The sequence below is a fragment of the Cervus elaphus genome, chromosome 12, assembly GCF_910594005.1.
Source record: "Cervus elaphus chromosome 12, mCerEla1.1, whole genome shotgun sequence".
Taxonomy (NCBI): domain Eukaryota; kingdom Metazoa; phylum Chordata; class Mammalia; order Artiodactyla; family Cervidae; genus Cervus; species Cervus elaphus.
The window spans coordinates 93,178,400-93,202,515 of NC_057826.1; the positions used below are offsets into that span (position 1 = coordinate 93,178,400).

Consider the following 24,116-nt stretch of genomic DNA (forward strand, 5'->3'; position numbering starts at 1 on the left):
CCGTGTGAGGCGTGTTTCCCAGCTCCTTCCTGAGTGCCCCCCATGGTTCAGTCTTCTAGCACATTAGGCAGGAGCAGTTGTCTCTGACAATTGCTTTTCCCTCCCTATTATGTTTATACCATCAGCGTCTTGCAGCGTCTTGGTTTTTTGCCTGGGTGACCCACGGTAAGTTTCAGCTTGTTAAATGGTCAGATTAAGGTGAATTCAGAAATTTCCAACTAATGGGAAGCAAAAAAAATATGCCTTGTCATTTCTCTCTGCTTCAGGATCCTACCCATCCAGGCTCTAGAATTCAGATATTTTGTGGTCAATTCTGTATTTTGCTGGGAGATTAGGGTTATTTAATGGTTTTTTTTTTAATGTGAAATTTTGCTCATATATGATCCTTAAAGGAGTACAGGTAGATAATATAATCACACACACACAAAAGTTTTAAAAGTCAGAAAGCAGAACGATTTTACGGCGAGAATTCTTGTTGCTAGAGCATGGAAAAATGCCTGGACTCCTGCACTCTCTTGCCATTCATGATCCTGGTCCAGGCCCGGGCTTCCCCGGTGGCTCGGCTGGTAAAGAATCCACCTGCAGTGCAGGAGACCCGGGTTCCATCCCTGGTTGGGAAGATCCCCTGGAGAAGGAAATGGCTACCCACTCCAGTGTTCTTGCCTGGGAAAGCCCATGGACAGAGGAGCCTGTCGGGCTAAAGTCCATGGGGTCGAAAGCACTGGACACGACTAAGCAACTAGCACTTTATGCAGTCCTACTCAAGCGCTCTCCCTCCTCCTCACGCTGCTTTGGAAGACCAGCTTTAAACCAAACTGCAAAAAACCCCAATAAGATCCAAGCCTGCTTTCCTCCTCTAGGATGCTACCAAACCTTTTCTGATGTGACATTCTAGCTTAGCATGGCAAAAAAAAAAAAGTGCTGGGTGACGAGGGAACTACTTGTGATCTCTAGGGAATCTCCGCGATATCCTGTACTTCTGCCTCTTTGATTGCTTTCCCTTCCCCCCTGCCCCCCCTTGTTGTTCTTCCGGTGTAGTTCAGGGGGAAACAGATGAGATGGTCGCTGTGAAGGAAGGCTTCCTGGCTGTGCTCAGACTCAGATCTGTCAGCCGGTCTGCTCTTGGATAAAGGTTCTGCAGAACCTTGGAAACCCTGTTTTTCAGTCCTGTTTAGGTAGACCTTGGTGTTTCTCCTGGTCATCTACCAGATCCTACCGAGACCATGGCAGAACTCGTTTGGATGGCAGCAGAGGGCAAGCCCAGGATCAGCATGAACAGGGCGTAGCACAGCCCCTGTGTTCCTTTTCCCTTCCTTCTTCTCTGCATCGCTGCAGCATGGCTGGAATATTTGCACTGTGGCGTCCTTTCCCCACGCCCCCACATTCCTTCTACGGGGCAACAAGGAGGGCTGTCTGCCAGCCATCGCTTCCCAGGTTCTCCCTCCTTCAGCCCTTCCAGCCACAGCCTGCCCTACTCTCAGGCAGGCGCAGAGAGATGTCGAAACTGATGGGTTGGGAGAGAGAAGCGGAGTGACACGCAAGGTAGGCACAAAGTCAGTCGCAAACGTTGGATCATGGGAAGACACTGCTGGAGGGATGTGGGGATTGTAGAACTGGAAGAAGGGATGTGGAACCAGAGGGGAGATGCTAAGGAAAAGCGAAAAGGTGAAAGGCACTCAGTCATGTCTGACTCTGCGACCCTGGACCGTATGTAGCACACCGGGTTCCTCTGTCCATGGAATTCTCCAGGCAAGAATACTAGAGTGGGTAGCCATTCATTTCTCTTGGGGATCTTCCCAACCCAGGGCTCAAACCTGGGTCTGCCACATTGCAGGCAGATTCTTTACTGTCTGAGCTACCAGAGAAGCCCTAACATAAGATGAACACCACAGCAAAAGAATCCCTAAAGAAAAGAAACTTTTCCAAATGCTAGCTAGTGCCTTACCTTTTCTGGGAGTTTATTTCTAAACAACAAAATTTAAATGTAACAAAATCACTGGGATTCCTCAAATTGTATTGTCAAGTCTTTCAGAACCTCACTAGTTCTTTCTCTGTGTATTTATTCTGCCAGACAGCTTAGTCTCTAGTTGCATCTCTCCAGAATCTAACACCATGCCTGCCTGGGACGTAGTAGACACACAGTAAATGTTTGCTGGATGGATAGGCAGCCAGTGAAGGGGGATAGAAATAGGGTATATAAAAATAAAGACGTGTAAAATATGAACACAAGTGAAAGCAAAGACATGAGCTAGTATTTGTTCACTCATGTCCATAGCAGCGGCATTCATAGTAGCCAAAAGGTAGAAGCAATGCACGTGTCCGTAAACAGACACTTTCCACAAATGGAAAAACAAAATGTGGTTTTGTACATCCAAGGAAATACTATACATCCTTAAAAGGAAGGAAATTTTCACATGCTCTATAATGTGAGTGAACCTTGAAGACTTGGTGTTAAGTGAGAGAAACCAGCTATGAAGTGACATATTGCATGATTCCTCTAAAACAAGGTTCTTAGAGTAATCTAACTCATAGGAAGATGAGCCTGAGTGGCGGTTGCCAGGGGCCATGGAGAGGGGAGTGTTTAGTGTTTGATGGACACAGAGTTTCACTTCGGGAAGATGATAAGTTCTGCAGATGAGTACTGGTGATGGTTGTACAACAGTGTGAATGCACTTAATGCCACTGAACCACAGCAAATGAAGCAACTGACAAAGAATTAATCTCAAATATATACAAGCAGCTTATGTAGCTCAATACCAGAAAAATAAATGACCCAATCGAAAAATGGGCCAAAGAACTAAACAGACATTTCTCCAAAGAAGACAGACAGATGACTAACAAACACATGAGAAGATGCTCAACATCACTCATTATCAGAGAAATGCAAATCAAAACCACAATGAGGTACCATCTCATGCTGGTCAGAATGGCTGCCATCAAAAAGTCTATAAGCAGTAAATGCTGGAGAGGGTGTGGAGAAAAGCGAACCCTCTTACACTGTTGGTGGGAATGCAAACTAGTACAGCCGCTATGGAGAACAGTGTGGAGATTCCTTAAAAAACTGGAAATAGAACTGCCATACGACCCAGCAATCCCACTGCTAGGCACACACACCAAGGAAACCAGAATTGAAAGAGACATGTGTACCCCAATGTTCATCGCAGCACTGTTTACAATAGCTAGGACATGGAAGCAACCTAGATGTCCATCAGCAGACGAATGGATAAGAAAGCTATGGTACATATACACTATGGACTATTACTCAGCTATTAAAAAGAATGCATTTGAATCAGTTCTAATGAGGTGGATGAAACTGGAGCCTATTATACAGAGTGAAGTAAGTCAGAAAGAAAAACACCAATACAGTATACTAATGTTTATGTATGGAATTTAGAAAGATGGCAACGACGACCCTATGTGCAAGATAGCAAAAGAGATACAGATGTTAAGAACAGATTTTTTGGATCCTGTGGGAGAAGGTGAGGGTGGGATGATTTGGGAGAATAGCATTGAAACATGTATATTACCATATGTGAAATAGATTGCCAGTCCAAGTTCAGTGCATGAAACAGGGCACTTAAAGCTGGTCCACTGGGACAACCCAGAGGGATGGGATGGGGAGGGAGGTGGGAGGGGGTTCAGGATGGGGGACACAGGTACACCCATGGCTGACTCATGTCAATGTATGGCAAAACCACTATAGGATTGTAAAGTAATTAGCCTCCAATTAAAATTAATTAATTTTTAAAAAAGAAAAGAAACATGTGGATAGAGAACAGACTTATGGACACGGGGAGAGGGGAGGAGAGGGTGAGATGTATGGAGAGAGTAACATGGAAACTTACATCACCATGTGTAAAATAGATAGCCAACGGGGATTTGCTGTATGTCTCAGGAAACCCAAACAGGGGCTCTGCACCAACCTAGAGGGGTGGGATGGGAGGGAGATGGAAGAGAGGGGATATATGTATACCTGTGGCTAATTCACGGAGAAGGCAATGGCACCCCACTCCAGTACTCTTGCCTGGAAAATCCCATGGACGGAGGAGCCTGGTAGGCTGCAGTCCATGGGGTTGCTAAGAGTCGGACACGACTGAACAACTTCACTTTCATTTTTCACGTTCACGTATTGGAGAAGGAAGTGGCAACCCACTCCAGTGTTCTTGCCTGGAGAATCCCAGGGATGGGGGAGCCTGGTGGGCTGACGTCGATGGGGTCACACAGAGTCGGACACGACTGAAGTGACTTAGCAGCAGCATGGCTAATTCATGTTGATGTTTGACAGAAAACAGCAAAATTCTGTAAAACAATTATCCTTCAACTGAAATTTTTTTAAAAGAGAAAAAAATGGTTAAAATTTTAACCGTGACTCCATCCGTGTCCATCTACCTCTCCAGCCAGTCAGCCACCCGTTTTTCCATCCATCTATCCAGCCACTCACCCACCCATGACCTCGCCAGCATTTATGGGACAGCTTTTCTAGGATAGGCTAAGGAACAAAACTTTTTAACATTACTGATTTTTTTTAATGGTTTTCTCAAATGGCACCTAATGGCTTTTCCTGCCAGTTCATGAGCTGAGTTAGTCATCACCGTGTTCATGGGAGTGAGTACCCCTGACCATCTTTCACAGATGAGGAGGCAGAGTTCTAAAGAGATTAGTGACCTCTTGTCAGTGCAGTTAGGACTTCAATTCAGAAACCTTGGCTTTAAATTCCAAACGTTAATGCTATACACAAATAAAGCAGGAGGGTGAGATGGAGGCAGCTGAGGGTCTGGCAAGGAGGAGAGGAAGGGGAGCATGTAAGAGGAGGAGGGAAGAACCACTGCACACACTTCACCCTCCATGGTGCTGATCCTCTGTTTCTTGACATACAACAAGCTTGTTGCAAAACATGCTCCCAAGAAGGCAGCCAAAACTGCAAGGTGACCTTCAGAGATCCCACAGGGGGTGTGCTGTAAGCCGAAGAGAGCTCACCGGAGGCCTGGGAGCAGACTGCTCCGTGCATGCCAGTATCAGGGTTAAATTGGTAACTCTGAGAGTTTTTTCTTCTTCAGAGGTTTATCTAAAGCCACCGTTTGCCTCTAAATCCAAACAGATGAGAGTTTCAGCCTCATGTGAGACACATTTGTGCTTGCCTATATACAGGATTATACTGTTGTTCAAGTGGACACTTTAACGTGGTTTCAATTTAAGCTTTATTCGTGTGTGTGTGAAGCATTACCATTTTCATATGTTCTTTCAGAGTTGCATCTTTGCAAATTTGCTTACACATATACAGGCTTATTTTTCTAACATAATAAAGCTGTAGAGTGGGTGGTTGCTGCTGGTTGCATGGTTTGAGGATTGGGGGCTGAGGTTGCTAGTATTCTCTTGGTCTGTTCACGGTCCTAAGGTGGTTGCTAAAACACTAGCCATCATGTGAGAATTCCAAGCAGAAAAGTGGATCAACGAGGAGAGAAAGCCACACTAGCATACCATCTGCCCTGAATCAGGTTCATCTGAAGAGCCTTCCCAGATACCCCACACTGTATTTCATTGACTACTCCTCTACAACAGAGGCTGGGGGAAAAGTCTTTCAGAGGGGTATGGTTCTGCTGTCACCGACACAGAGATTCTCTTAGTAAAGGAGGGTGGATGTTGGGAGGCAATTGCCATCTTTACCAGAGCCATACCTGTTAATACAATCCTTCCCTACCAGATCTGTTTCTGAATTTCATCCCACTGAACTCTACTCTGGCCACACTGTTTCAGTGATTGTAACATTATAATCCACTTGGAGATCTGAAGAGTCTGATTTCTACTTTTGCGTTCTATTGAATTGGCATATAAATTTGCTGAGATACTTAGTTTTTAACTAAATAATCTTTAAAATTTTTATTAGCCAAAAATAAAACCTCCATGTTGAGACCTGTTATCTTAATTAAAACCATTACTAAAGAATATAACCAAAAAGAAACAGACTATGGTTACCAGGAGAGAGAGGGAAGGGGGAAGGGCCAGATATGGGTAGAAGATTAAGAGGTACAAGCTACTACGTATAAAATAAATAAGCTACATGGGTATATTGTACAACACAGGGAATATAGCCAATATTTTATAAGTACAAACAGATTATAACCTTTGAAAATTGTGAATCACTGTTTTGTACACCTGAAACTTAACATTATAAATCAACTATACCTCAGTAAAAATAAAAATAATAATAAAAACCATTGCTACAATGCCTCCTTTAGGAGATGCCAGCTGGAGAATTTCCTGAAGTCATTTCAAGATTTGACTTTGGATAAGACATTTTGGGCTTCCCTTGTAGCTCTGTTGGTAAAGAATCTGCCTACAATGCAGGAGACCCGGATTTAATTCCTGGGTTGGGAAAATCCCCTGGAGAAGGAAATGGCAACCCACTCCAGTATTCTTGCCTGGAAAATCTCATGGACTGTAGCCTGCCAGGCTCCTCTGTTCATGGAATTTCAAGAGTCAGACATGACTTAGCGACTAAACCACCACCACCAACACATTTTACACAAAACCTCTGCTTTTGAAATTACTGTTTTGGCAGAATTTTCCTGAGCCCTGCCGATTTTATTTGCTCCATCCCTTTAAGTTCCTGGATCTTACCTTTATAGTGTTTCTGTGCACACAAGTTCTCAGGACAATACAGATCTTGGCTTGATCATGACAGCCTGACAGTGTTGCCAGCCTAGAATTTTTTAGTGAAAGTGCAGAAGCATATTGAAATCTCCAGCTCAGCTCCCCACCACACTGGCAGAGCATAGAAGACAAACAAAGGAGCCTTTCTGATGATTTAAAACTGTGTGTGTCTAATCCATTCAAGAAGAGCATGGGCTGGCCTTAAGCCATTTCTGCTGTCTGTAACCTTGATTCACATCTGCAGGCCCCTGTGCTGTCTCTGTGATGTACTTATGAGCCCTGGAGAGTCTACTTTAAATGCACATGTGGAAATCAGAGTTACTGTACCTCTTCAGTTGCTGCATAACCTTTGAGGAATTAATTTTGGCCAGTGTGAAACAGAGAGTTAGCCATATAGTACCAAGTAAGTGCTTCCAGAAATTTCTGGAGTGGGATGGACCCCAGGTAAATGCTGGACAGAGAAAGTTCTTTTTTCTTTCTAGCACACTAAACATGCATTTGTTTGTTCATTTGTTCATTTAAAGGAGTTAAATGTTTTCCAGTTAAGGTTTTCCTCTTTATAGAAAAAGAAGCCAAAATAAAGCCATATTTTTAAGTTAGAACACAAAGCATAAACTATGTATTGGTTTGTATTGGGCCAGCTAAGTATGGAACACAGAGATGAGAAGAACTAGAGAAAGGAATGTAACTTTGCTGTTTATAAATTTGGGAGATAGCTTAAGTACATCAGTAAACATCTTTTTTGTAACCTTTTATATCTACAAAGAAGGAAATATTTGATTTAAGCTGTTGCCATCAGAGCTAAAATATGACAGCATAGGAATTTTTGAACCAACCCTCAACGGGGTCCCCAGCCCCAATCTTTTTTTTTTTTCTTTCTTTCTTCCTATGGAAAAACCCAGTGTTTTGCAACATAATGAGGGGCACAAATTGTTACAAAATAAGAACTTTTCACCCAGTAGGATCATTACTGGTCCTTTCAACTTCCTACTGCTGCTGCTAAATCACTTCAATCGTGTCCGACTCCATGTGACCCCATAGACGGCAGCCCACCAGGCTCTGCCGTCCCTGGGATTCTCCAGGCAAGAACACTGGAGTGGGTTGCCATTTCCTTCTCCAGTGCATGAAAGTGAAAAGTGAAAGAAGTCACTCAGTCGTGTCCGACTCTTAGCGACCCCATGGGCTGCACCAAAGACTTCTTAAGTCATAAAGCTTTGCCCAGCAGGATACACAGTCAACTTTTGAGGTTTGCCCTGTGGACCAGATGAAACGAAGCCCAGAATCCTTGGCCGTCTCCCAGTTGGTGTGACTATAAACAGCTGGCTGAGTTCGGCACTTTTTTGCTCCATTGCTGCAAGCCCAGATTTCTGATGACCTTGAGGGTCGGACGTGAGGTAAATACATCCTGAGGCGGGTTGCTCGTTTCCCATGTGAACTTAAATGACCCTATAAATCTCTCCCAAGCTTGAGAGGAGCCAGCCAGGTTGCTATTTGGAAGAATTACAATGTAAAGAGCTGTTTGATAGACTGAGATTCCCGTCCAGCATTTTTGTTCAGGCCTCTGTTCTCACATCTTGTGGGTTAAGTAAACCTTTGTTTAAGAAAAGTTGTGACCATAGTCTTTGTACTTGTCAACAGAAGCCTGCTGCCTGTAGAGGAAACTGTCAGTTGTGACATGTTCCCCAGGGACCATGACCACATCCCCTTTGGATGAAGGGCATCTCGTTGCCCCAGTGAGACAGTTTTAACTGAACGGACCATCGGAGCAGCTGAGCCAGGGGAGGCCCTGTTCAAGGGTATGTTCTGTGTACGCACATTGCTGCAGCTTTCTCAGGGCTCTTTGTTACGTGGCTCCTGGAGATGGCTTTGCTTGCCAGGGATCCTAGAGGGAGTCACTGCAGTTTTGTACTATCTAGAGAATCGCCCTAAAGATAGTGAACTCGGGGAAAGTTTATAGCTATTGCAATGCATAGAGTTACAGAAACACTTCAGCTGGTTGTAACCACACAGAAGAAGTTCTGTTGGCTCTCCTTGGGTATCTTTGAAAGGAATTCTTTGGCTCTTGATCTTTCAAAAGATATAGAGCAGACGTGGGGAAAAAATTCTAAATTTAAAAATTTTAAATTTAACCAGAGTAAATTCTTCTGCCTTTCAAAATCCAAGATAGGTGTATGTCTTCAAGAACAATATGCGTCAGGCATTAACAAAAAAATAATGTTTTCAGGAAGTGAAAAACAAATAATAATTGAATGTCAGAATGAAGAGAATAATGAATGTACTATTTTAGAAATATAATGAATATACTATTTTATAAAACTGGGAAAGAGTCAATATGTTGGTTTCCCAAGAAATCATCCATCTTGTAAAGGTCCTAGTACCTGACTTCTGCACACCACAGTTCTCTTCTCATAGTTATTTCACATGCATGGTGGTATAAGACATTCATAACAGCATTGTTGGGGTGCAAAACCATTATCCTGCTCAACACTTGGGAAATAAAAACTTACCCAAGATTAGATGAAGGCTTTCCCAGGTGGTGCTGCCTGTCAATGCAGGAGACGCAAGAGATGCAGGTTTGATCCCTGGGTCAGGAAGAGCCTTTGGAGAAGGAAATGGCAACCCACTCCAGTATGCCTGCCTGGAAAATTCCATGGACAGAAGAGCCTGGTGGGCTACAATCCATGGGGTTGCAAAGAGTCAGACACGACTGAGCTTGCATGTGTGTGCAGATAAGATTAAATGACTTCAGCAGGGTCACTGGAGGCATCTTGGTGGCAGAGCCCAGGTGGGACCTGGCTCTTCTGACCTTGTCCTGCTGAGCAGCACTCTGGGCCAGGTAGGCGTGTACTCGGGGCAGCCAGTAGCGTAATTAGGCTTGTCCCAGAGACAGACGTAAGTAAGTAAAGTTAACTGCTGCTGTGATGAGGGTGGGATTCCCTGGTGGCTCAGAGGGCCAAGAGTCTGCCTCCAACGCGGGATGAGTGTTGAGAGGCAAACAGGAGTATGGCATTCAGGAAAGAGATTCGAGAAGGGTGATTAGAGAGGACCAGAGGGAAGAATATTTCTCTTACAACTTGAGGGATATGGAAGGGCCAGGCAAGCCAAGATTCAGGAAAAATGATCCCAACGTGAGAATAGCAAGTGCAGAGGTCCTGAGGCAGGAAAGTGCAGAGGTCCTGAGGTGGTGTTCTAGGAACTTGTAGAGAGGCTGGAATTCCTTAGAGCTTAACGAGTGATTAAAAAAAAAAGACTGAATAAAATGAAGTTGGTTGGAGAGGAAGGCAGGGGCAGGAACTGGCCATGGAGAGGACTTTGATTTTACTTCTAAGTGCAATGAAGCCCAAATGAAGGTGGCGTAGGTGTGGGGAGTGGGGCCAGGCTGGGCGTGTGCTCTGACTGATGGTTTTAAAAGATACTTTTGACTACAGTATAGAGAGTGGGTTAGAGGGAAACGAGGCGGGCGAGTAAGGAGGTTACTTCACATACAGGTGAAAGGTGGTGCTGGCCTGGACTAGGGTGGCTCCTGCAGAGTGGAAAGGGATGGGTGGATTCCCCGGCCTTTTAGTTGTAGAACCAACAGGGTTCTTCTACTGCCAGGAGGCTGAATGGCAGGCTTGCTTTACAGATACTAGTGTAGGCTCTGAAATCAGCCACAGGTGAAAATCCTGGCCCTTCTACATCCTAGCTCTTCATCTTCTACAACTCAGTTCCCTAATCTGAAAACTGGAGACGATAGTACCTCCCCCACAGGTTTATTGGCTGGAATTCCTAAGATACTGTAAATGGTACTGACGCTCAGCATGGACCATTAGACAGATGGGCCTGTGTGCACTGATGCGGGCAGAACAGCCTCAGCTAAGGGGCTGGTGGAGCCAGATGGACCTGGGGCCTTCTGAGGGACCTGGGTGGGGGCAGCAGACGGCCCCTCTGCCCAGTCCCTTGGAGAGAAATAGCTGGAAATACCAAGGCACATGTAGTGGGGGAAGGTGAGGAGTGAGCCAGCATCTAATGACAACTAGGCCTCTGCTTCCTCACTTAGACAAGGAGGAGTTTGGCCTCAGATCGCTGCTGAAGTCCTTGGCAGCTTTAGATTTTGCTTCTAAGCTTCTTCAGGAATTATGGGATAATTAATTCAGCTTTGATGGGAAAGGCCCCGAAAAGTCAATTCTATTGTTTCAGTGTTTCTCCCTGTAGAAAAGTATGCTGACCTGAGTTAGAAATCCTTTATTTTCTAACAGTTCACAGACCAAGTTTACAATAGGACTCATTCACACTATATTTTGAAATAAACAGCTACAACAGTGCCTGTAGAGTGAGGTTTCTCATTAAAAAGTAAGCCAAGGGTGGGGGCGAGGGGATAAATCGGGATCGACATGTACACACTAGTATATAGAAAACAGATAACTATTAAGGACCTACGGTGTAGCCCAGGGAACTCCAGTCAGCACCCTGCAATGACCTATATGTAGAATCTAAAAAAGAGGGGACATATCTACATATATAATGGATTCACTTTGCTGTAGAGCAGAAGCTAACACAACACTGAAAATCAACTATCCTCCATTAAGAATTAATTTTTAAAAACAACAACAACAAAAAGTGTGTTTTTACAGCAACAGAACAAGCCAAACAGGCCTGTTTCCTAAAAGCAGTCTGGATGGGTACACTGTCCACAGAGCACCATGGCCAGGCGGTGGATTACTGGTCAGCTTCGTTTTCTCCCTTGGACTATTCTGACTTTCTGATTTAAAAAAATAGGGGGAAAAGGAAGTTTCCTTTTACAGTGACTGGAGAACCTTTTCTTCCTCCTTTGGAGACCACAGCCTCCTGTTACCCGAGGCCCGTCTGTCCTCCGTCTACATCGCGCTGCCTTACCGGCGCCGTCCCCCGGTTCTTTTCCTCTTTGGCCTGGGCGGGTCTTCGTTGCCCCGAGCAGGGGCTGCTCTCCAGTTGGAGTGCGCAGGCCGCTCACTGCGGCGGCGTCTCTCGCAGGGCACGCGCTCTGGGGCACGCGCGCTCCAGGAGCCGCAGCGGGAGGGCTCAGTACTCAGGGCTCCCGGGCTCTGGAGCACAGGCTCAGCTGCTCCTCGGCATGTGGGATCCTCCCAGATGAGGGATCAAACCCGTCTCCTGGCGTGGCGGGTGAATTCTTTACCACTGAGCCCCCAGGGAAGCCCCAGCCACACTGTGCTTACCGTTTGCCTGCTCAGTCTGGTGATTACTTGCCTTTTGCAATTGTCCTTTTGACTGCAAGGAGATCCAACCAGTCCATCCTAAAGGAAATCAGTCGTGAGTGTTCATTGGAAGGACTGATGCTGAAGCTGAAACTCCAGTACTTTGGCCACCTGATGCGAAGAACTGACTCATTGGAAGAGACCCTGATGCTGGGAAAGATGGAAGGCAGGAGGAGAAGGGGACAACAGAGGATGAGATGGCTGGATGGCATCACTGACTGGATGGACATGAGTTTGAGCAAGCTCCGGGAGTTGGTGACGGACAGGGAAGCCTGGTGTGCTGCAGTCCATGGGGTCGCAAAGAGTCAGACATGACTGAGTGACTGCCCTGAACTGACTGCAATCATCCTTCTAGAACAATGAAGATGTAAGGTCATCAGAGCAAAAAACTGGCCTTCCTGCTCCTTTGCTGACTTCGGGTGCTCTGGGGGCGCTGAAGAAATGCGTCTAGGCTGTGCTGTCCCTCCACTAGTGGTCTTACTCAGAAACTCTCCTTGGGTTTGATGATGAGCATGTCATCAAGGGGAGAATGAGTGGCTTTGTTGAAATCAGAGCTCTGCAGTAGAAGCACAGTATTTTTTTTTTTTTTTTTAGTGAGCTCATCTTTATATTAGTGTTTTTAAGCAATTCCTCTCTGTAAGAAAGAAAACTCTGAAATTCCTACATCAATAAACTCTTCAAATCTTATTTTTTACACTGACATATAGTGATTGAAACTTTAAAAATTTATAGGAGGCCTTCCCAAGTGGCACTAGTGGTAAAGTATCCACGTGCCAGTGCAGGAGATGCAGGAGATAAAGGTTTGGTCCCTGGGTCAGGAAGGTGCCCTGGAGCAGGAAATGGCAACTTGCTCTGGTATGCTTGCCTGGAAGATTCCACGGTCAGAGGAGCCTTGTGGGCTATAGTCCATGTGGTCACAGAGGCAGCCATGACTGAATGACTGAGCACACACATGCACAGAGGATATATCCACTATGTAGAGAGAAATTGCACCCAGAAAATGTTCTAAAATAATTAGTGATCCTCAGAGAACCCAATTTTTAACACTGGTCACTACAAGAACAGGTGAATCAGTGAACAGTCAGTGACAGGACACAAGAGTAACTGATGGCAGCATTTCTCAGGGTGAGCCCACTTTCTTCTCCTTTCTTAGATTCCGTTGACTGAACCATGGACTAATCTCTTCATCGGCATGTAGACTGACTCCAGCCCCTGGCTGCAGGAACAGAACTTGCTCATCAGCCAGCATTCCTCCAGGCTAATTCTCCGTTTAAACAAGCCCTTAAACTGGGTGGAAGGTCTCCGGACCTCAAACATGGTTTGATATTCGCTTCTGTTCCAACTTTAAGACAGAGAAGACATAGTAATGAGAAATTTTAACTGAGGACTAAAACTGTTGTGAAAAATATTTTTTATTTATATTACAAAAAACAGCATTGCCTACAGGGTTTGTCCCTGCAGCAAAACTGTCTTGTGTTCAAGTTCCAGCTGAAGCACTTTCTAGCTCTTTATGTCATTGTTCAGTCACTGAGTTGTGTCTAACTCTTTGCGACCCCGTGGACTGCAGCACGCCAGGCCTCCCTGTCCATCACCAACTCCCTAAGTTTACCCAAACTCATGTCCATTGAGTCGATGATGCCATCCAACCATCTCATCCTCTGTTGTCCCCTTCTCCTCCCACCTTCACTCTTTCCCAGCATCAGGGTCTTTTCCAATGAGTCAGTTCTTTGCATGAGGTGCCAAAGTATTGGAGCTTCAGCTTCAGTCCTTCCAATGAATATTCAGCACTGATCTCCTTTAGGATGGACTGGTTTGATCTCCTTGCAGTCCAAGGGACTCTCAAGAGTCTTCTCCAACACCATAGTTCAAAATCATCACTTCTTCAGTACTAGCTCTTTATAACCTTGGGAAATGTCTTAATCTCCATGTGCCTCAGTTTCCCGTCGTGTTAGAGGGATAGAGGTAGCATCTCCCTGGTTGATCCATGGAGAAAACTGTTGGTAAATGTGGAGTACCTAGAACCATGTGACAACTCTTTCCTGAGTGGTTCTACATTAATAATCATGGTATTGTTAAATTAGTAAAGACCATTACATGAAAGCATTCAGGCATTGATTCTAAAGTATTGAATTTATGCCAACACTTTGGGGTAAAATGGGAGACAGGTTGAAAAACAGCCCAATAAGCCATAGGTCTGGGCAGGATCTTTGAAGAAGTCATTGAGTAGTGGTAGTAACAGGAGGAGGAAGGAGGTTGGGGGGCTGAGGAGGAGATGATGAGGCTGAGGGGGAAGCCACAGCGGCGTTAACCGGGGAGCCAGGATCTGGACTGGGCCAAAGCTCCGTGCATTCGATCCCTTTAGGGAGTTACTGTCATTTACATCCTTTTCTGATGGGGCAGAGGGGCGGCGGGTAAGGGGCTCGCCCCGGGACCCACACGGGGCCCCCCACAGGCTGAAGCCTGGCTGTATAGCCAGGACCACGTGTGCCCGCCTCTCCTCCCTCTCAGCCTGGAGCAGGAACCTAACTCTCAGCCGTTCTGTTCTCCCTCTGCCTTTCCACCTCCTCGTGTGGTCAGAAAAGTGAAGGTCATTTCCTTCACATTGTCTGCCTATAATTACCTAGTGGATTCTTTTCTTTAAAATAAAAAAACAATCAGGACATCCTGTGTGATACACTGGGGAAAAATCCAAGATTCGATCTTCCCGGGAAGCTGGGTGCTAGGACGTGTTCCGGGGGCCTCTTCGGGGACTCCTTTCACCCGGGCTCCTGAATCCTCACAGCCCAGGGAGCAGGGAGCCTTTCCAGTCCCCAGTTTGAGACTCGAGAGGGTCTCAGGAGGGTCCCCGAGGTGCCCTGAGCCCTCCCATCTGCTTTCTCTCCGCTCCCCCCCCCATTCCCTGCACTCCTGGGAAGGTGTGCGGTGTGCAGGGCGGGGGGGGGCAGGCGGGGAGGGAGGTGGGGCGCAGAGGCCAGCTCGCCTGCAACATGCATGGCGGGCCCCCCATTCTCAGTGCCTAGGCTAGACCCCATTCACCATTTTCCTTCCCGGGTTATTTCCCGTTCCCCTTCCTGCCCCTGTGAGGAGGCAGGTACTGCAGTGACAGCCCTGGGTTAAACTGTGGGTGAAGGAGAGGTCATTGAAGAGCTGCTCAGGGCTGTGGCCACCTAACCCTGAAGGCAGTGACAACCACTTAGCTGGGATGTGCTTTGGTGGGCCTGCTGTTTCCTTTCAGACTGTGAACGATGCCTGGGAGGGCAGGGGGAAAGAAGCTGGTTTGGGAGGAATGCTTTATTCGTCGTCCCTGTTGGGGTTTTATTGAATTATCCGGACAGAACTTGCATGATGCAGCGGTCAGCCTTTGTTGCCATTTCCTTCTGCGTCACCACGAGGCGTTTGCACCCGTGTGGTGGTAACTCCCCAGCACGTCAGCTTCCTCACCTGCCCGGCTGGGTAGGAAGGAATTATTTGTAATATGATTATAAGACTACTTCAAGGCAGAGACACAGCAGCCTGCTCTCCGCCCATGAGCCATTCAGTGGGAAAGAGGAGACAGGTGCTTGTCGAGGGGGCATGGCTGTGCTGGTTCCTAGGACAGTCTGAGCTGAGCAGGAGGCCGGGGCTGCCCGGAGGGAGGGTCGCAGGGCGCCAGAGCAGGAGAGGTGGCGGGCACACAGAGAGAAGCCCTACGGGAGCGTCCTGGATCCTCGGTCTGAGCTTCGCCAACCAGGGAGGAGAGTTAATTCTAAAGGAAGACAGGGAGGGAATTGGGGCGGCCCAGAAACTTGCTTTCTGACTCCTCATATGCCAGGCATTTTTAAGAAGGAGAGCTTACCCTCCAGGGCTGCCTTTAACATCAGGGGAAGCAATCAGCCTTCCAGTTCTGTCCTGTCCTGAGTCCATGTGAAGCCCCTTCACCTGCTTACTACGGCCAAACATGCCTTTGAAAGCACTCCCTTTCCCAGGTTAGAAGGAACAAGGGGTGGAGGTACAAGTCCTTTGATCAGAAAGAGCTTTTATCAAACGGCTCTGGGGAGAGTCAGCAGGTTATCCCCCTGGGCGCTGAAGCCTTTGCTTTTACGTAAGTGTGAGGATGATGGTCAGCAAAGATATTGTCTGGGCCTGGTATCTGGGAAGGAGAAGAAAGGATGAATTTGAGGAGTATTTGTGAGATGACCATATGGGTATACCGGAAATGGAAGAGTCAAGTGGCTCTTACGTTTCAAGCTTGAGTCACTGAATGGATAAATTGAGACGGAAAACACAGGAGAGGAAGATGTCACATTCACTTATGGACTTATTGAGATGGAGTGCCCATGGGCTGTCTAAGTGGAGTGCCCATGGGCTAAGTGGAGATGTCTATCAAGCAGTTGGATGTTCATGTCAGAAGCTTGGGCAAGAGGTGGAGGCTGAAGATAAAGACGCTGGCAATGTATACATGGAAGGTGAAATCCTGAAAGCAAGGGAGAGTGTTCGGGAGAAGAGCAGTAAGTTGAGAATAGGAACCGAGGAAAACCCAGAGGAGTCTGAGGTGTGGCAGGAGAACAGTCTCTGCAGCGCACTTCACTGTTGATAAATAAAGTGTCATTCTTCAAAGGGAGTAATTCAAGTGAAGGTGAATCAGAGTATGTCATTCCCACAAGAGCTTTTTTCAATTAATCTATTTAAAAGAAATCTACGAAAATAAATCGGGTTCAAATGTCTTGCTGTTTCTTTCTAAGGAAATTGGGTTCAATGATTATGTCCTTGTTTATGGTTTATTGAGATGTATAAGGAAATTCTATATGGGCTCCTCAGACCTCCCCAGTCTCAGTATTTGAGCCTACTGGAAGCACTGCTAGGCGCTTGGCCAGCCTTGCTGTCTGCAAGCCTCAGGGTAATACTTTGTGGATTTGCCTATTTCCTGCTGCTCCCCAAATAAGTACATGTAATGCCTGTCCACTGGATAGCCCATTTTTATCTGATAAAGTAATATAATCATTTTTTAAAGATGTTCATCTATTTGGGTACAGTAATATAATCATTTTTAACATTCAAATAGTCCAAAAGGCTATCTGGTGAAAAATAAATCCCCTCTTCCCCAGGCCCCAGATTCTTAGTCCTTATGAAAATATTGGGCTTCAGCTGCCTGTTTTTGTCAATAAAGTTTTATTGGCACACAGCCATTCACACACAGTCACGTCCAGTCTATCTGGCTGCTTTCCCACTTTAGTGGCAGCGTTGAGCAGCTGTGACAGAGAAAGAAAAAGCTTACTGACGTGTGCTCTTTGTGTGTGGGCTGCTGGGTGTACATAGTCTTTTTCTGGACACATGTGAGCTCATTCTACACTCTTTTCTGCATGGTCCTATTTCTGTTTCACAGTCTGTGGTGTGTGCACGTTCGTCTCAGGTTGGGTGTAATTAATCACTGCCCTGCAGGACGTCTTAGCGGTTTTCAGTTTATAGCCTGAACTGCAGGGAACCTTCACACACACATGAACTGTTCTGGATGAGTACATAAAACTGACAGATTCAGCCAAACTGGCCCCCGACCACCTACTCTCAATGAGTCAGATTCTTTTCATTTTAAGGGCTAAATTGCTAATCCCTGTGAGGAAATGGGAGCTAACAAAATAAGGGAAATGTGCAAGTTTACCAAATTTGTGTAATCTGAATAAAATTTTGCAATGTCTAATATTTACTATAGCCTCCTTTGGGGTCTGCCCACTGCTCTTATTTCTGAAGGTGAGTGTCTTAGTCTACACAGGCAGCTATAATAAAATACCACAGACTGGGTGGCTTGTAAACAACAGACATGTACTTCTCACAGTTCTAGAGGCTGGGATGTCCAGGATCAAGACTCCAGCAGATTGCATGCCTGATGAGAGCTTGCTTCTTAGCTCATAGACAACAATCTTCCCACGGTTTTCCTCACATGATGGAAGGGGCAAGGAAGTTAGCTGCCTGGGGTCTCTTTTATAAGAGCACCTATCCTATGTGTTTGGACTTCACCCTCAAGACCTAAAAACTTCCCCCAAAGCCCCACCTCTTGATACAATCAACCTAAATTGGCGATTAGGTTTCAACTTAAAATTTTGGGGAGGATGCAGACATTCAATTTATAGCAGTGGAGTTCACTGGGCTTTCCCCATTTGACTTCAGATCTAGATCTCATCAGAATCTGAAGGTAAAATCAAGATGGATATTCCTTTTAGCCTCAGATGAGTCATTTACATTTTCAGTGACCTCTTTGTTGTTATTCACTCACTCAGTCTTGTCCAACTCTTTGTGACCCTGTGAATTGCATGCAGTACTCCAGACTTCCCTGTCCTTCACCATCTCCCAGAGCTTGCTCAAACTAATGTCCATCGAGTCGGTGATGCCATTCAACCACCTCCTCCTCTGTTGTCCCCTTCTCCTCCCCTCTTCAATCTTTCCCAGCATCAGGGTCTTTTCCAGTGAGTCAGCTCTTTGCATCAGGTGGCCAAGGTTTTGGAGCTTCAGCTTCAGCATCAGTCCTTCCAATGAATATTCAGGACTGATTTCCTTTAGAATGGACTAGTTGGATTTCCTTGCTTTGATCTCCTTGAGAATCCAAGGGATTCTCAAGAGTCTTCTCCAGCACCATAGCTCAAAAGCATCAATTCTTTGGTGCTCAAATTCTTTATGGTCAAACTCTCACATCTGTATATGACTACTAAAAAATCCAGTTTTCTAGACCTCTGTCCAAACCATAGCAATCCTTCTGCAGATATGCTCAGCAGAAAATCAGACAATTAAGATACTTAGTACCTATATTTAAGGAGTTAACATTATTTTTCATTCTAATATTTGGTAATCAGTATCTCTCAAAATTAGATATCTAACAGAGAATAGGACAAAATACAACTGTTGTACATATTTCCATTTCCTTATTTCTGGATTCTTTAAAGGACAAGAACACTTATTTAAATCACCTCTGGGCCCAGCATTCGGCCTAGTGTGTGGTAGGCAGCTAGTGGATGTTGGTTGAACTAATTTTCTCTTCCTATTTCAACTGAATTGTTCCTTTGTTCTCTTACAGAATGAAGACATTCAAATGTTGTTTTAAATTTCACCTACAACAGAAAGTTTTCATCCTGTTTCTAACCCTATGGCTGTTCTCCTTGTTGAAGCTCCTAAATGTTAAACGGTTCCTCTTCCCTGAACGGGGCATTTACTTGGTTGAGTACTCTGTAAGTACCTCACCTTTTGTAAGGAACAGATACACCCATGTCAAGAATGAAATCGGATATGAGATTAACTGTTCGGGTGTCTATGAACAGGAGCCTTTGGAAATTGGCAAGAGTCTGGAAATAAGAAGAAGAACTATCATTGACTTGGATGATGATGATGTTGTGGCAATTACCAGCGATTGTGAGATTTATCAGGCCCTACGAAGCTACGATGAAAAGCTTGTTTCAGAGGAGGAGAAAAGCTTCCCAATAGCCTATTCTTTGGTGGTTCACAAAGATGCAATTATGGTTGAAAGGCTAATCCTTGCTATATACAACCAGCACAATATTTATTGCATCCATTATGACCAAAAATCATCAGATACCTTCAAAGTTGCCATGAACAATTTAGCTAAGTGCTTCTCCAATATTTTCATTGCTTCCAAATTAGAGACTGTGCAGTACGCACACATTTCCAGACTCCAGGCTGATTTAAATTGCTTGTCAGACCTTCTCAAGTCTTCAGTTCAGTGGAAATATGTTATCAACCTGTGTGGGCAGGATTTTCCTTTGAAGTCAAACTTCGAATTAGTGTCAGAGTTGAAGAAACTCAATGGGTCAAACATGTTAGAGACAGTGAAACCCCCTAGCACTAAGGTGGAAAGATTCACTTATCACCATGAGCTCAGACAGGCACCTTATGAATATGTGAAACTACCGATGAGGACAAACATTTCCAAGGAAGCCCCCCCTCATAACATCGAGATATTTGTTGGCAGTGCTTATTTTGTGTTAAGTCGAGCATTCATTAAGTATATTTTCAACAACTCCTTTGTTGAAGACTTTTTTGCCTGGTCTAAAGATACATACTCACCTGATGAGCACTTTTGGGCTACCTTAATTCGGGTACCAGGAATCCCCGGGGAGATTTCTAGGACAGCCCAGGATGTGTCTGACCTACAGAGTAAGACCCGCCTGGTCAAATGGAATTATCTAGAAGGTCTTTTCTATCCCAGTTGTACTGGTTCTCACCTCCGAAGTGTGTGTATCTATGGAACAGCAGAACTAAGGTGGCTTATGAAATATGGACATTGGTTTGCTAATAAATTTGATTCTAAGGTGGACCCTGTCTTGATTAAATGCTTGGCAGAAAAGCTTGAAGAACAGCAAAGAAAGTGGATCACACTGTCTTCAGAAAAGTTATTTAAAGCCAAACCTTCCATAAGCACCTCATGATAAAATTGTAGTGGAAATAAGGTTAAGATGGAATTGCATGCTATACCGTGGCCAGTACCATTTGAAAGGTGTCTACAATTCCATGAACAAGGGAAAGTGACCTGGCGTTTGATGACAATTAGTCTGCAATTGGTTGGGAGTTTTTATGTTTGTTTTCACTTGTAATCTCACTAAGCTAAGTGGGAGATTTTAAACAGTCAGTAATCTGATATGTGCTGAGTTTCTGCTGTATACCAGGCACTTTTTAAAAAACATAGAGGGATTAAATCCAAGTGTCACGAGTCACAGTGACCCCATCACACAGCGATCTTCGTATCTTAGGTTCTCCATGTGATAATCAGGTTCCAGCTCCTTAGACACCCCTCAACCGTTAGAATGTTAGAAAGACTGTACTACCTCAGAAGAACTCAAAGAATTGTTCCGTTTCCTACTTGCCAAAGTGTAACTTACCTTATGGTACCTTGTTCACTGAGTGCAGGGCCCGAGACTTTGATGGCCGGACATTTCTAGTGTGTGTGTCGGGAAGGTGGTGGGGGTGCCTGGGGAGGGGCGGGTGCTGCTGAGGGGGAATGAAAGGATCTGCATGACTTTTCCATCACATTTCGCAATGGTGTCGTGAATGGCCTCCTATTTTAATTCAGCTGTTTCTTTAAAACATTTACTGATTAAAATTTAAAACTGATTAACAGTTCAGTGTCACTCTCCAGAACCTTGAACCTAACTCTTTCAGTACATAGATTATCAGTATGTGTAAGTTGTTTTTTTTTTAACAGTGCAATAGGTATAATTTTGTTTTGTGAAACTGTCAAGCTAAGAATCACTGAATTTTTTTCAAAAGGTTGTATGAAATAAGACAGCTTTCTAAATTAACTATTAGTCATTTAAAACGTGTTCTTCTCCAACAACAATCAAGTAGAGTTCAAACGTAAAATTATCAAAGCTCTAAGTTTATTGCAGTGTTCTCAGCTTTGATCCAAGAGAGAAAAAGCTAATTTTCCTAAGGACATAGCAAGAAAATTCACTAATAATATTTTAAGAAAAGTACACCTTAGAAAATTACCAAAATGAGTCAAAATATACATGTATTTTCCTGTAATTACTGTGCTGGAGGTGAAATGAGACAGGAGTGGGGGTCCTCAGAACAGGTTATAATATTTTTATGTCTACTGGGAAATCATGAAACTCATGTAAGAATTTCTTGGTGATCTTATCTTTCAATGTCAGCCTTAGTAACTACATAAAGATATGGTAATCCAGGCTAGTATGAGACAGTTGGGAAGACTGAAGTATTTAAATGTGTTTTTAAATGTCTATGTTCTACATGTGAGATGCCTTTTGCTTGTTTTAAAGTTTATGTACTGTCTGCCAAGTGGCACAACTTCTGTCTCCCTTTCTTTTTCTCATGAACTCATTTATATTCTCTTTTTTCCCCTGCCTCCTTCAAATTACCCGTTTGTCCATGTGTGTGACTGTGACAAGCTTATCTCTTTGATCTCCAGGAGCCTCAGTTTTCTTCGTCTATAAAGGGAACACGTGGATGTGTCCTGGTTGCCTCACAGATTTGTGTGTGAGGGTATCAAATGCAATTGTGTATGAAGTGGCTTGAAGATGGGGACAAATTATTGAAATATCAGCAAGCAGTCTTACTGTGAGAGATCCCAACCCCATTGTGATCATCTTTTCTGAAAAACCTTCCAAATATACAAAGAAGGCACAGTCTTCAAGGCAACTTCTGTAACAGTCCAGTTATGAAGAAACCCCTGTCCTGACATCTGGGGTCCTTTTTAAGCCAGTAGGATTAGGAAATTGGCACAGTGGCTTAAATCAGGAGTAGGGGTAGAAATAGTTTTCCTACCATCCAGGCTTAAAAACACAAAGCCCTGCTGAAATATTTTTTTTTTGCCTTTGGTCATCAGAATAATGTAAATGATGAGAAATAAATACTGACCTCCTGGTCCAATGTCTTGTCTCCTGGTGAGAAATGATCCTGTCCTTTGTTTAGTGGGAAGTTTTTCAGATGTTAGTCACTTTAATGCCATATTCAAGCGAAACATGGCGCCGTGAAAAGGTGACTGTGCCTTGTCCCCTTGGACACACTTCTCAGGATTCCGTTCCTGACAGTTTGCCTGTCGTTTACGGGAGCTTGTCAGATCATTTTCTCTTGCCTTGGGAATCCAACAGATTCCTGCATGCCTTCAAACCTCCTTCAGACCTGATTCTCCCCTGAAATTTTTTAGTATGGTTCTCTCTCGTCTGGAGAATGTTTGGCAATCTGTGTTTTATAATAATTCTTTGCATAGTATTTATTGACACTAGATTCTATGTTATTTGATGATGAGACCATTACCTTGGAGTTTGTAAATTATATCAGATAATATTAATAGTGAAAGAGCCACACAAATATGTCTATATTATATGAATAATCTACTGTAATTTAAAGACCAGTGTTGCTGCTATTCTTAATGTTTAGGTTATTTTAATTGAAATATATGTAATGTTTAAATTTAGGGAATTAAATTTGAAGATTTCTCTTGCCTCCCAGAATGTGAATATTATGCATAAGTATATATATTTTTGACATGTTGTGGAGAAAACAAAATGACAATCTTTTCATGAGAATGTAAAGTGAATGATGATGGAATGAGTTTTGATTTTTGTTAACATTTTTATCAACGTGTCTCTAAATCTCCAACTTTTTTTCCCATATTTCTTGAAAGACATGTTCCCATTATATGAGTTTTAAATAGATTGGTGTTTCATTTTTGTATTACGCTGTTACTAGATGTTAATTCTCTAGTACTGTTAAATAAAATGTGCCTCCAAAACCAAGCCCTTGGAATCTCTGATGTTTCCTTTTTCTGGTTGTACTGGTTCCCCACACTCTTTCAGTTGATGACACTTGCCCACTATTTGAAGAGCAGTTAATTTCACTTCAGAGTCAAAAAATCAGTGTGTGTATTATACACGGAATATAGGCGCACAAACTTGAATTTAATTTGGCAAAGTCTCAAAGAATGTTCCAGAATTTCTCTTAATTCTCCTTCAGGTTAGTTTCTCCTCTCAGATTAACTGTGTAGAGAAATATTCTTGCTTGCTTGCTTACTTTATGGAAGTTTGTTCTTAATAGAGTAGGTTGAGCTTTTCCTCTTTCATTCCTCAGTCCCTGGAAAAGCAACCCTTCCTCTCTGCACCAGGATGCCTGCCCTGGCTGTGAGCCCCTTGGGTATGAGGAGGCTGCACCAGGGTCCTCAGACTCGATGGCTGAGGGATTCTGGATGAGTTTCTTTCTGTCCTGGGTAACACCATCTTTGCAGCTCTACTAAACTGAGGAGCATTTGGCATCACTGTTGCCCCCACTCCACCCCTGCTCTGAAGATCCTCCTGGCCAGTTAGTTTTCTTCTAGCACCCTTTCTAAAGCTGCAACAGTCACCATCCTCCCTAACTAACAAGGAGTATGCATGTCACACTCACAAATCACAATCCATCTTGAGGAATAAGGCTAATTTAGGAAAAGTCAATATAAAAAAACTAACATCTACTTTAACCTAAGGTTAATTCTAGGTCTTACCAAGCTGGACAACTATGCAAATCCACAGTAATCCCATGGAAGAATTTGCACCGCTTTAGGTAGTGGCAGGGTAGGGTGGGTATACAGCATGGCATTGATAACCCATTAGGCTTGATTTCCAAATTCACTTCAGTTCAGTTCAGTCACTCAGTCATATCCGACTCTGTGACCCCATGGACTGCAGCACACCAGGCCTCCCTGTTCATCACCAACTCCCAGAGTTTACTCAAACTCATTCATGTCCACTGAGTCAG

General features: G+C 44.3%; 1 protein-coding gene across 6 annotated transcripts in view; it reads left to right on the top strand.

Annotated features, from left to right (window-relative positions):
- The window catches only part of GCNT4 (glucosaminyl (N-acetyl) transferase 4), a 28,112-nt gene extending 4,990 nt beyond the window's left edge, over window positions 1-23,122 (top strand). For 5 of the 6 annotated variants that reach the window (XM_043920425.1, XM_043920428.1, XM_043920430.1 and 2 more), the window contains exon 2: window positions 18,928-23,122. In XM_043920425.1, the coding sequence (XP_043776360.1) occupies window positions 18,929-20,293 (1,365 nt within the window). In that variant the 5' untranslated portion in view covers window position 18,928 and the 3' untranslated portion in view covers window positions 20,294-23,122. Of the gene's footprint in view, window positions 1-6,428; window positions 8,448-18,927 lie in introns of those variants that run through there. The other variant, XM_043920426.1, reaches the window with a different exon arrangement.
- Window positions 23,123-24,116: the final 994 nt, after the last annotated feature.